The 14,030-nt window shown below is 40.2% G+C and overlaps 1 protein-coding gene and 1 pseudogene across 2 annotated transcripts in view; both read right to left on the bottom strand.

Annotated features, from left to right (window-relative positions):
* Positions 1 to 1,226: 1,226 nt before the first annotated feature.
* plcxd3 (phosphatidylinositol-specific phospholipase C, X domain containing 3) overlaps positions 1,227 to 14,030 on the bottom strand; it is a 30,934-nt gene continuing 18,130 nt past the window's right edge. Inside the window, exons 4-6 of one of the 2 annotated variants that reach the window (XM_088993850.1) lie at positions 13,705 to 13,880; positions 11,913 to 12,014; positions 1,227 to 5,850 (exon numbers count right to left, since the gene is read on the bottom strand). In XM_088993850.1, coding sequence (XP_088849976.1) covers positions 5,691 to 5,850; positions 11,913 to 12,014; positions 13,705 to 13,880 — 438 coding nt within the window. In that variant the 3' untranslated portion in view covers positions 1,227 to 5,690. Of the gene's footprint in view, positions 5,851 to 10,941; positions 11,831 to 11,912; positions 12,015 to 13,704; positions 13,881 to 14,030 lie in introns of those variants that run through there. The other variant, XM_088993851.1, reaches the window with a different exon arrangement.
* LOC148898886 (putative beta-1,3-galactosyl-O-glycosyl-glycoprotein beta-1,6-N-acetylglucosaminyltransferase 7 pseudogene) lies at positions 7,882 to 9,245 on the bottom strand (annotated as a pseudogene).

A 14,030-nucleotide genomic window follows, 5' to 3' on the forward strand; every position in this document is an offset into this window, starting at 1 on the left:
ATACAAGACAGGCTGCGCAAGGTCACCTTATGTGCCACCGCTCTCCCACTTCCATTCTCATCACCGTGGTAACGAGATTGATTTTTTTTGGTGTGTTTTAGATTTCACTTTTTTTTGTTGGGAAGGGGGTGGGTGTCTTGTGTACGTGCTTCAGAAAATTCATCCTACATCTTACGTACAGTGATACCTTGGCTTACGAACTTAATTGGTTCCCAGACAGAGTGTGTAAGGCGAAAAGTGTGTATTCCAAAAAATGATTTCCCATAGGAAACCATTAAAATGAGAATAATCTGTTCCCAGGTCCCCATAAAACATACATTTCTACTTTCTAATTTTCTAAGCCTTAAAACTACACAAAATATACATTATTTCATGTATAATAAATGTGCTATGGTCTTATAATTATAGAAATAAACTGTACTATATAATAAAGTCGTTTTATTGACCTTTGTGATGGTCGTTGATGGCTTGATGGAATGGAGTGGCCGGTTTCATCAGCATTAAACACTTGATGAGGAACGTAGCCTTCTTCTTTCACCATCTTGAGGAATGATCCCTTGTAGGTGCTTTCTCTGCGATAATTTTACCTTTTTCCTCATCAATTGTGTTCTGTTTAGCTAGGTTGATAGCTTTTTGCATCAAGTGTACAGACGGCTTGTGCGGGTTGTTTGTGGAGCCTGATTAATGGGATATTTTAACCTCCCAGTCTACATTGTGCTTTTGAACGATCAAAGTTGAAAAAAGTCCAAATTTCATTGTTTTCTATCCAATTTCTCACCATTTCACTTGTTTTTTTTTACTTTTGTTTTTTTTTTGTTTCAAGCTCTGTCGTCTCCCTTTCGTGTTTGTGTTTTCTCACTCTCTCTCTGTCGTCTGCCTGTCTCTTTAATGTTGAACCCCCCCCCCCCCCCTTCACTGCTGCGTTCTTGACCAATCACGTGGCTTTAACCGAAGACTGGAGGCGGGGAATAGAGAACAAAACAGTCGGCCACCATTTTCTTGTTAGGAGAACGGGCTCGTTCACGAACGACACATCACTCATTGTGGCAGCTCCGTGTGTATCCCGAAAAATAGTTTGTATGCTAAGGTAAAATTTTCATAAATGTAACGTTCGTAAACCGAAAAGTTCATAAGCCAAGGTGTGTTTGTAAACCGAGGTATCACTGTATGTGGAAAAAAATACTTTCAGTTTTAGTTCACCAAAGTGACGCAGGCAGAGGGAGAGATTGATTTTGGTATTCGAAGCTTTTATTATCTGCCACTGTTTTACGACAGCAAAGGACTCTTTTATTGTATTATTCATTGAGTGTTTTTTTTATACATCAGGACATAAAAGCAATAACAACAGCTTTGACGAGGAAAGACAATAATGACCCCACAACACAATTTGTTGGCCCTTATCAAGTTTCTGGTCGTTTGTGAAATTTCAGCCTTTTTGACTGCAATCAGGAAGAAAAAAAAAGTCTTGAAGTCATGCAATTGTAAAAATAGAAATAATAAAATCCAAATGGGACTTGAATTTTCAAGTCTACCGCTCATGCGCATCACTACCAAATTGGTATTAAAAAAAAAAAAAAGATTGTAATGTAGTGAAGTCACTCACTACTTTACAGTTTCTTGGCAATGTCCTCTTGAAATGACAGTATTTACAAACACAATATAAAACATAAAAAAACATCGCGACTTGAGTCAAAGAAGCGTACAAACCGTCGACTTTTCATCGCAAGCGCACGACACAGTTGACTTTGAAGACACATTCACCGATTCCAAATAGCTTTGCGTTCTGGTTGGATGGTAGGGGGAGACGAGTTGACAAGTGCTTTTTTTGTTTGGAATGACATCATACAATTCTTTTTGAGGTACCGTATAGCCCCCTATAAATATTTACCGTATTTTATGCACTATAAGGCACACCTAAAAAAATAATATTCTATTTTCTCGACGGTGCGCCTTATAATCCGATGTACTATTATTTATTATAAAATTAATAATACACTCTGCATGATTTAGACATGATCTTAGTTTTACTCCCCGGTGCTGTCTATCTTTGTGACTGCTTTATTTCCTGCATATGATAGTTGTCCATGTTAAGTGCTTTGCCCTATATTAATCAATATGCACAGTGATACCTTGGCTTACGAACTTAATTGGTTCCCAGAAAGAGTGTGTCAAGCGAAGTGTGTATCCCAAAAATTAATTTCCCATAGGAAACCATTAAAATGAGAATAATCCGTTCCCAAGTACGTGTAAAACATAATTTTCTACTTTCAAATTTTCTAAGCCTTAAAACTACACAAAGTATACCTTATTTTATGTATAATTAATGTGCTATGGTATTATAATTAAATTCATGAATGGCAGTGAATGAATTAAAATAGGTAATTCATTGAAAGTACGCATAATACGCCAAAGTGCCTTATAGTGCGGAAAATACGGTAGTAGTCTGATTTTCAAAAACTTCACTCACCATGACTACAAATCATTGTTCGTGGATTGCAGGTGAGAGCTTTTTGGCATATACTGCACCTCATAATCTTGTCAATTGATATGACAACCCTTATTTACCACAAAATGTATTTTATCAACAAATAATGGAACAGCAATTCCAGATATTGTGAAATTCAGAAATCTGGAAACAATCAATAACACCAGATAGAGACACCAATATGCTACCACTATCTAAACATGATGTAAGAGTGCAGCAAAAAAATAAAAATAAAATAAAATAAAACAAACAAACAGCTGACTTGAAATAAAGTTCACCTCTGATATCGTGTGTCAGTAGAAAGACTACAAAAGCATGACGGTGACTCATAGACGCTGCAGCACCGCAGTCGATACAGACGCACAAAGGAGGAGATTGAGAGCCAAAGCAAACACTGGATAGACTCTTGTGAGCAATATTTTTATACATCACGACTCAGCACCCACCATCAATTCATTGGGAGCCAGCGGGCTATTCATAAACACCAACACCTTGTTGATTTCAACAAGAGTAAAATCTTATTTGCTTCCCCCAAAGCCATGCAAATGCTTGACAGTTTAAGGTGAGATTTAATCAAAATAAATACAGTCATACCTTGGATTACGCACTTAGTTGCTTCCCAGACAGTGTGTAAGGTGAAAAGTATGTATCCCAAAACTTAATTTCCCATACGAAACCATTTAAATGAGAATAATCCGTTCCCAGGTGCCCATAAAACATAATTTCCTACTTTCTAATTTTTTAAGCCTTAAAACTACACAAAAAATACCTTATTTTATGTATAATAAACGTGCTATGGTATTATAATTAAAGAAATACACTGTACAGTATAATAAAGTTGTTTTATTTATCTTTGTGATGGTCGTTGATAGCTTGATGGAATGGGGTGGCCGGTTTCATCAGCATTAAACACTTGATGAGGAACGTAACCTTCTTCTTTCACCATCTTGAGGAATGATCCCTTGTAGGTGCTTTCTCTGTGATAATTTTATCTAGCTCCTCATGAATTGTGTTCTGTTTAGCTGGGTTGATAGCTTTTTGCAGCAAGTATACAGATGCCTTGTGCGGGTTGTTTGTGGAGCCTGATTGATGGGATATTTTAACCTTGCAGTCTACACTCTGCTTTTGAACTATCAAAGTTGAAACTCTCTCACTGTCGTCTGCCTGTCTCTTTAATGTTTAAACCACCACCCCCTCACTGCCGCGTTCTTGACCAATCACGTGGCTTTAACCGAAGACTGGGGGCAGGGAATAGAGGACAAAAACAGTCGGCTGTCATTTTGTTGTTAGAAGAACGGGCTCGTTCGCGAACGACACATCACTCATTGAGGCGGCTCCGTGTATGAAAAAAGTTTGTATGCCAAGGTAAAATTTTCGTAAATTTAACGTCACCGTAAACCGAAAAGTTCGTAATACAAGGGGTTCGTAAACCGAGGTATCACGGTATTTTTTTTTTATGTGCGACATGAATATTTTGGTGGTGGTTATTTGTGGAAGGAGATAGGTCAAATTTATTGAATAAAAATAAAGGAGAAAAAAATAGCAAAAATCTACAGCACAGGAATTTTGTAATTTAATAATTAACCAGATGCTCCCAATAAATATATATTTTCAAAAAATATTTTTAAATATATTTATTTATACATTAAGAAAGAAGAAAAGCTTTTGTAAAAAAATGTGGAAATTTATTTTATAATTTGATGATTTTTATATATCCACTCAATGGCGTAAAATGTGTTTAAAATGAATCCACAAAAAAAAAATATTAAGAATTAAAAATGTATCACAAATGTTGTACAAACAATATTATTGTTTCACCTCACACTTTCTCTCAAGGTTGCCTTTCGAATAAATACAAATAAATATGATTCATCAAGAAATGCATTCATTAAATCTAAATAAGTGATGGAAGTTAAATCTTTATTTGATTTATTTAGTTTTTTTTTTTTTTTTTTGGGGGGGGGGGGGGTTATTTTAACTATCTCGCCACATACATTCAATGTGACAGGGCGGGTTGAAATCAATCAAAGATATCATAATTAACTCATTCACTGCCAGACGTGCAAAAATGAGTCCACTCCAGTGCCAGGGTTTTTGTCATTGTCACTCGATTTCCAGAACCCACAGAATATTAAGTTTTCAGACTACATAAACATTCAATGCAGCGTAAGAAACCTTACACTCTCTTCTTTCATCAGAAAAAAAGAGATAATCCATAAATTATAAGGCTCTGGAGTAATATGGGGTGTAAGTGGGGGCGGCTGTCCAAAATACAATGTCATACATATACTGGCTTATATAGCGCTTTAACAACAGCTGAAGCTGGAACAAAGTGCTAACATTGAAAAAAAGGGAAATGCTGCCCTATTGTGGAATGGGAAAAACATTGCCAGAGGTCTGACCAGCGCTTTATCGGCACCCAAGCATGAAAAAAAAAAAACCAAAATAAATTTGGGAATGGTGCTCTGTCATATTTTTAATTCCTGTATAAATTCGTGAATGGCAGTGAATGAGTTAAAGAGGACCATTAATAATTAAAACGTTTCTTTTTCCGAACATATTCCCAAAATTACAGCGTAGGTAAAATCTCACTCCCAAATTTACCCACCCCCAAAACACAGCAAATGATTGAATATATATCTAACATAAGTTTAACAAATAATATTGTGCAAAGAAATAGTTAAAAAATATTGACATTATTTGTACAAATAAATAAATTAATGTAATTAAAATTAAAAAAAAAGATGTGGATGTGTCTAACATGACCTCTGAGGCAGGTGTACATTTAAACTATTTCACACGTGACCTTTTGTGATCAAGATCGTCAAAGAGAACCCAAAATACCAGATGGGGAACATACAGAATAGAAAATGCTTTACAAATGTAGAGTGAAAGCGGTCATTTTTACAACTCGTGTACACATCTTACTTAAAAGGGGACTTTTTTTGTCCCCGAATAAGCAGATGGACACTGTCATGTCACACCATCGAACTCACCATGGCAAAGTTTCTTCTTCTCAACCTCATCTCCGTGTCATTCACCGTTTCACTCTAGCCCTAAATGAAGTGGAAGGAGCAGCACATCTCCTCTGAAACAAACGGCAAGGAGGAAAAAGAGGCAGAGCAGAGACCAAGACGGTACCGCCCGGCCCCCTGCTGGGCAGCAGGGGTGCGACCGCGCTCGATGGCGACACCTCTGATGGCTCTCATGTGGCGTCGTCGTCGTCTTCGTCGTCCATGTGGTAGTTGAGGGTGATGACGGCGCTGATAAATTCGCCCAGCTCCACAAAGTCGGCGGTGATGATGTTGATGCCACTCTCGCCGGGTCTCTGCGAGCGGATCCACTGCATCATTCCCGGCAAAGCCCTAAGGGACACATAACCAAGTTTAGAATCGTTTTGGATCATTAGTCATTTGTGTTGGACGGGGCAAAAGTTTCTTTACCTTGTTTGTGGCATTCCCCAGGGATTGGTGTCGGGCCAGTCAACATTTTTACTTGTACATTAAAGGACAACCGACACCATTTTTTCGTTTCCTAACTGACATCAGGAAAACGTTTTACAGCATCTAAAATACCCAAAACTGATATTTTTAGTCACCAATAAAAATCACTGAAAGTGTCCCAAAACTACTTCAAAATGACCTCGGACAGTTTCAGTTTCAGAATGTCCCGCCCCCTTGTCCGTGACGTCACGCCAGGACATCTTGCCTTGCTTGAGAATCAAAACAATGGTTTCAGATTTGGAGGAGATGCTTTCTTGTTACTCATCCAGTTATGAATATGATTCAAATAGTTCTAAAGAGCAAAGCATACATGTTTGCAATCGTCTCATTTTGAGGGTAGCGTCCTGAAAATGCACAAAATGGCGCACAAGCTCCGTTGAAATTGGGCTGATTTGTCTGCTGGGAATTTGTGTCAACTAGTATCAAATAGTAGTCTTGGTGCAACACACAACGATTCACCATCGCATGATTTAATTTTTTTCCTTCTAATTTCGCCATCAACACGGATCAACAGGAAGTTTTCAGACCAAACAAAGTACCCAAAATGCATTGCGTGTCGCTTTCTCGGTCAGGGGCGTTCCAGACGTGACGTCACGTCAGGAATCGTCACCAACTCGAAAACAAGACTTCCTTAATATTCAGCATGAGTCTTAAAATGTAAAATATAGCTATATGTGGTGGAATCTTTGTAAAATACGCTCAGTAGAAGTCATTTGAAGTGATTTTACAAATTATGGACACAACTTGTCCGGGGGCGTCGGTTGTCCTTTAACACTGCCATTCACAAATGTATTCGGGAATTGAAAATATGACAGAGAGCGCAGTTCCCGAATTAGTTTAGGTTTTGTTTTTTTTCCTTGCTTGGGTGCCGATAAAGCGCTGGCCAGACCTCTGGCAATGTTTTTTTTTCCCTTCAACAAGGGCGCAGCATTTATCCTTCTTTTTATAATAATACATTTCATTTCTAAGCGCCTTTCAAAACTCTCAAGGTCACTTTACAGTCACAGGATAAGTTTTTCTGTGGGTGAGCAGCGGCAGCCACACGCGCCAGCCTTCACCCAGTAGTAACTCAGATAGAAAGATGGCTAGCCAGCTAATAGATAGCTAATAGATAGCTACCTAGATAGCCAATAGATAGCTATATAGCTAGTAGATAGCTATTAACCACACCTATTTAAAATTTTCTGTGTAGCTCTCTGGTTTCTATTTATAATTGTATTTTATTTATTGCAGTGTATTTGTGATTAGATTTTGTTTATTATAGTACCTATGCTTGCTTGTGACTGTAAAGTATCCTTGAGAGCTTTGAAAGGTGCTTAAAATGTAATGTATTATTATTATTATTATTATTATTATTAAATAGCAATTAGATAGCTATTAGATAGCTAGCTAAATACCTAGCCAGCCAGACAGCGTTTCCATGTTTGTACTTTGTTCCAGCTTCAGCTGTTGTTAAAGTGCTATATAAACCAATATGTATGTATTGCATTGTATATTGGACCGCCACCCTCATTTCAAGCTCATATAACTCCATATCCATATAATTGAGGGATGAAGTGCATGTGTTAATAACATTTGTCGGGTCTTTGTAATATTGAAGTTGATGTTTTTGTGTGCGGAGAGGGAGGGAATTTTTGGGCCTTTACTTTTATTTTTACCAAATTTAATGAGTTTTGGCGAGACTTTGTAATTAATTTAGTGCAAACCACGTGTAATGTAAGAAAAGGCAAAACTGCTATGAACTCATTCACTGCCGTTCACAAATTTATTCAGGAATTGAAAATATGAGAGAGAGCGCCGTTCCAGAATGAGTTCGGGTTTGCTGGAAAGGCAGCCACTCTCGCGGTGCCATCTTGGAAGTCAAAAGAAGAAAAAAAAACCTCTAAATAACAATTACTGCCTCCGTCTTCCCATCCCCCTCGGGGCAGCGTCGAGCGTCGCGCTGTCACGGCGACCGTCGGCCGGTGTGGCCAACAGCCATGACGACTCGATGGGAACGCTGGCGTTGCTCAGCACCTTGTTCCTGTGCCACTGCTCGAGGCAGTCCAGTGCTTCCGGCAGGAAGTCGTTCTCAAACTTGTTGGCGAACATCTTGTTGGACCAGATGAGCCACGGCAAATCTTCGACTCCATAGATGCAGATTGAGCGCACATAGAGACCGTGGCAGGGGTCGTGCCCCTTTCCGATTTGATCCTCCCACTTGATAGCCCGAATGCCTCGTTCCTGGCCGTCATCGATGTTGCTGCCCGGTGCCTCTCTGACGCGATTGAGTGTCACCCAGTAGTGCTCGTCTGGACTGTACGCGTCTCGTGACCACTCCAGGAGGTCCCGGGCTTTGGGGCTCTCGAGAATAAAGTTGACAAAGTCTCTCGTGAGTGCATAGTAGGCGGAGCCAACGTATATTTGCATGTTGTGAGGAGGCGGCTCTTTGTTACTTGCGATTAAAGCCATGTGGGTACCCATCTCCTTGTATCGGAATTTGGTCCGTTTTACTTTATGCGCTGGTTGCTTGATCCCCGGCGCCATGTTCCTGTCCCGCCATTTCTTGCTCTGCAAATAGCGCACCAATTCCAGGTTGCTCATGAGCGGGAAGTCCTGCCCGCAAAGGTTGAGCACCTTCCTCCAACCGACCTCGGACGCGGCCAAATCGGTCATGCAGTTCAAGTCCGCCTTCAAGCGCGAAAAGCCAGCATAAGTGACCGCCTCGCTGCGGCTGGACAGGAAGACGTTTTTAAAACAGCCCACCAGGTTCTGAACGGCTGCCCGATACTCCCGCGGGGCCTTCGCGTCCACATGAATGCAATAGACGTTTTGGGGCGCGTAAATGGCCCGCAGCAGCCGTAGTAAAAGCCCCAGCTCTTTATGAACGGTCAAGATGAATGCCAGCGGGTACTCTTCCTCCTCGTGGCTCAGAGCTCTCGTGACGAAGTGGAGGTCTCGCGTCAGATTAGAGCACTGAAACTCGTCGTCCGTCACGTATCTTCGCAGCATGCGTCAGCATCAGGAAGAGCTCGACAGCGGTCGGAGAAGGGGCGGCACGTTGTGAGCGCCGGGGTGGGCCGCTCCGTCAAGTGAATGACCCAAAAGATGCTTATCACGAGGCACAGCACGAAGCCGCATTTCAGCCAGCCAAGATGGGACAACGTCAACCTGGTTGTCATCTGGTTTGTCAATTTTTCCGCTGCGAGACTAATAAAGGCAAATCCAATCCAATCTCCACTGCCCCGTTGCCATAGAAATGTGAAATGGGCGTCTCTTTCCCTACTATTACACCACAAACAGAACTTCAAAGTCCTTTAAGATGCTTTATCTTCCAGTCAAAGTATATACTGTATATCTTTCTATCTAGAGTGATACCTTGGGTTATGAACTTAATTGGTTCCCAGACAGAGTGTGTAAGGCGAAAAGTGTGTATCCCAAAAATTAATTTCCCATAAGAAACCATTAAAATGAGAATAATCCATTCCTGGGTCTACTTTCTAATTTTCTAAGCCTTAAAACTACACAAAATATACCTTATTTTATGTATAATAAATGTGCTATGGTATTATAATTAAAGAACAAAACTGTTCTATATAATAAAGTCATTTTATTTACCTTTGTGATGGTCGTTGATGGCTCGATGGAATGGAGTGGCTGGTTTCATCATCATTAAACACTTGATTCTATCCATTTTGACACTCTCTCTGTCGTCTGCGTGTCTCTTTAATGTTTAAACCACCTCCCCTCACTGCTGCGTTCTTGACCAATTACGTGGCTTTAACCGAAGACTGGGGGCAGGGAATAAATGACAAAAATGAGTCAGCTGCCATTTTCTTGTTAGAATGGGCTCGTTCGCGAACGACACATCACTCATTGTGGCGCCCCGCGTGTATTCCGAAAAATACTTTGTATGGCAAGGTAAAATTTTCATAAATTCAACGTTCGTAAACTGAAAAGTTCGTCAGCCAAGGGGTTTGTAAACCGAGGTATCACTCTATTTCTATAATTTAGGATTTAACTTTGCAACGAATGAGTTCATAACATTTGTCGGGTATTAGTCATCATGAAGTTGATGTTTTTTTGTGTGGACTCGAGTGCCAGGGTTTTTTTCATTTTCACTCAAAGTGCAGGACCCACAGAATATTGAGTTTTAGGACTACATAAACATTCAATGCAGCGCAAGAAACCTTAGACTGTCTTCTTTCATCAGAAAAAAAAGAATTAATTCCTAAGTTATATGGGTCTGGAGTTATCTGAGCTTCAAATAGGGCAGCTGTACAAAAGGCAAATGCTGCCCCCATGTGGGAGAGAAAACATTGGCAGAGGTCTGACCAGCGCTTATCAGCACCCCTCGCAAAAAAAGAAGAAATTCAGGCTTGATATGCCTTTCCAGCAGCTCATGTATTTTGTTTTGTCTACTTTCATTCCTTTTATCTCTTTGCTGCTGTGAATCAGAATCAGAATCAGAATCAGAATACCTTTATTCGTCCCGCAATGGGGAAATTTGCATGTACATTTCTCCACTGTGAGACTAATAAAGGCAAATCCAATCCAATCCAAAACGCATTAAATTTGGTAAAAATACAAGAAAAGGAAAAGACAGAAAGTCCCTCCCCCTCCACACACAAAAACATCAACTTCAATATCACTAAGACCCGACAAATGTTATTAACGCATCCACTGCAGAGTTAATTCCTAAATTATATGGATCTGGAGTTATATGACCTTGAAATGAGGGTGGCTGACCAAAATACAATATAACACATACGTATGGGTTTATATAGCGCTTTATCAAGAGTTGAAGCTGGAACAAAGCGCTAACATGGAAAAAAGGAGAAACATTGCCAGAAGTCTGGCCAGCGCTTTATCGGCACCTCTTCGCAAGAAAAACCAAAACTCGAACAAATTTGGGAATGGCGCTCCACATCGTATTTTCAATTCCTGAATTTTTCACTTCACCAATAACAGCTGAAATCACAACTTTCAATTTTGTACGCTTTGAAGATGCTCTTGAGCTGTTCATGCATTATACACCGAGAAGGAAAAGATACAAACAAAAATAATGAAAATACACACACTTTATCTCTCATGGATCAATACTGTATGTGTCCTCCACAAGGACGTTGTTATCGTTATGTTTTTATAGAATTGCCCGTGCTGTTTTTGAATGGGAGGAATGTCGGTGCCTTTGACTGTCACCGCTGGACAGCTCTGGGGCCATTGTGTTTTTTTTGCGCCTGTAATAGGCAGCATCTTCATAGCCCCGCTTTGTTCAGCGGAAAGGTCAGTGCTGTTGGACAGTCTGCGGATAGATGGATGCATGGCTTGAGGAGCCCGCGATAAGAACAAAGGAGTGTCAGCGCAGAGCACCGATGCGTATGTAGAACTGTCGCAGCTTGGAATTGAAGGGGATTTACGTGGGGCAGGAGATGTGAGACAAACTCTTTTCGTCAATGGATGCTTCAGCTGCGTGTTTACTTCCAACATTTAGCTTGTAGTAGACATGCACATTCCACCATGACGTCCCTGATCCACTGCTGAAAAGGACATTTTGATCCTCTCCTCTTTCATTTAGAACTGCTTCATGTCACAAAGAGGGTACAGCAAGTGCTGAAGAAGAACTCTGTGTCTTTGTGTTGTCATATGATTTATTTAGTTTAGTTTTTTTTTTTTACTTAAAGATGGCACCACAAGAGTGGCTGCCTTTCCAGCAGCTCCTGTATTTTGTTCTTCTACTTCTTTTTTTCCTTTCCTCTTCCTTTCATTTCATCACTTTGCTGCTGTGAAATGTAAATTTCTCCACTGCGAGCCGAATAAAGGTACATCCAATCCAATCCAACCCAAGGGCAAGGCTGCACAACTGCTGGCATAAGCTAAATGTCACTTAGTTTTCGACATAATTCTATGAATTTCTCTCGAGAACCGTTTGCATGCGTTCTCACCTTTCTGTGATTGTCTCTCGGAGTCCGCTTGCCACACCCTTCATCACCGTGCTGGCCTTTGGTGTAAGGACCACCTGGGAAACAAAGAAAGTGCCCTTCCTCCTGCAAGAGAGAAGCATTTTTTCATATTTTTTGTCCTATTTTCAAATATAAACACCCTGCTATTTATTTCTTTATTTATCTATTTGTCATTTATTTTTCATATAAGTATTTATTTATTTATTTATTTATTAATGTATTAATATATTTATTCATTTACTCATTTATTTATTTATGTAACCTGGGACTGTAAAGTGTCCTTGAGAGTTTTGAAATGTGCTTATAAACTAAATTTCTTCTTCCTCTTCTTCATTATTATTATTATTATTATTATTATTATTATTTCGGCAGCATGAATATGCCAGTACTGTTTTTGAATGGGAGGAATGTCGGAGCCATTCGACTGTAATCGCTGGACAGCTCTGGGGCCATTGTGCTTTTTTGCGCCCGTAATGGGCAGCATCTTCACAGCCCCGCTTTGTTCAGCGGAAAGGTCGGTGCTGTTGGACAGTCTGCGGTTGGATGGATGCATGGCTTGAGGAGCCCGCGATAAGAAGAAAGCAGCGTCAGCGCAGAGCAGAGATCCTATGTGGAACTGTCGCGGCTTGGAATCGAAGCGGATTTATGTGGGACAGGAGATGTGAGACAATGTCTTTTTGTCAACGGATGCTGCAGCTTCGTGTTTGCTTTCAACATTTAGCTTGTAGTAGACGTACAAATTCCACCATGACGTCCCTGATCCACTGCTGACATGGATGCTTTGGTCCTCTCCTCTTTCATCGAGAACTGCTTCATGTCATCACAAAGAGGGTACAGCGAGCCCTGAAGAATGAATGACTCTGTGTCTTTGTGTTGTCATATTTGTAATTTTTGTTTTTTTGTTTTTCCCAAGATGGAGGCGCGTGAACACGCAGCGGCTCCCCTCCCGGCAAATTGGCTTTCGTTTTCATGTTAATTATGTTTGTTAAAGTCATTATAAGTGCCTTGCATGCTGGGTCCGAGAGGACAGTAATTTCATCTGTGCTGTATGTCATGCATATTAGCATATTTGACAATGAAGCTGACTTTGACTTTTGACTTTATTATTATTCATGCATATATTTATTTATGTAACCTTCTGACTGTAGAGTGTCCTTGAGTTTTGCATGTGCTTATAAACTAAATGTATTATTTATTTATTTATCTATTTATCTTTTTATTCATGTATTTATGTATTTATTTATGTATTTATTTATGTAACCTGTGACTGCAAAGTGTCCTTGAGAGTTTTGAAAGGTGCTTCTAAATGTAATGTATTATTATTATTATTATTATTATTATTATTATTATTATTAATTTAAAGCAACATTTGGGTGTTCAGTTTGGCTCGCAAGACAAGATAATAATAATAACAGACAAGCATAGATACAATAATAAATAAAATACAATTATAAATAGGAACAAGAGATAAAGCTACACAGAAAATGCAATGCAAAGATGAGTGTTGTGGTCCATTTTTGAATGTCATTGATGCGATCATACAGACCGGATGATGAAAGTGCATCCATGAAACACACACACACACGCACGTACACACACGCGCACACGCACATGCACGCACAAACACACACATGCACACACACGCACACACACACACACACACACACACACACACACACACACACACACACACACACACACACACACACACACACACACACACACACACACACACACACACACACACACACACACACAGAATCTGCTTGCTAACCTGCGGTCAGTGACAGAGGCCTGGAGGAACTGAACCAGCTTCTCCGGGTCGGTCGTGTTGGCCCATGGAGCGGGCATCATCTGGCCAGGCCAAAGAAAGGGCACTTCCAGGGCCATAGGGTGATGGTAGAAGACCAGCACCTGGTACTCCTTCTCCCATAGATACTGCAGACTCAACTGAGGACAACCCAAATGGGATATATTCCAGCTACCGGAGTCTTTATGATGAAGTTACTGGTATTGCATCCATTTTTCATGCGGCACATTTTTCATGCATTCAGTGTAAATGCAGTGTTTGAGTGTGGTGATAAGGGATAGTTTTTTTTT

This window comes from Hippocampus bargibanti, linkage group LG04 (genome assembly GCF_051943395.1).
Source record: "Hippocampus bargibanti isolate YZ-2025 linkage group LG04, ASM5194339v1, whole genome shotgun sequence".
Taxonomy (NCBI): Eukaryota; Metazoa; Chordata; class Actinopteri; order Syngnathiformes; family Syngnathidae; genus Hippocampus; species Hippocampus bargibanti.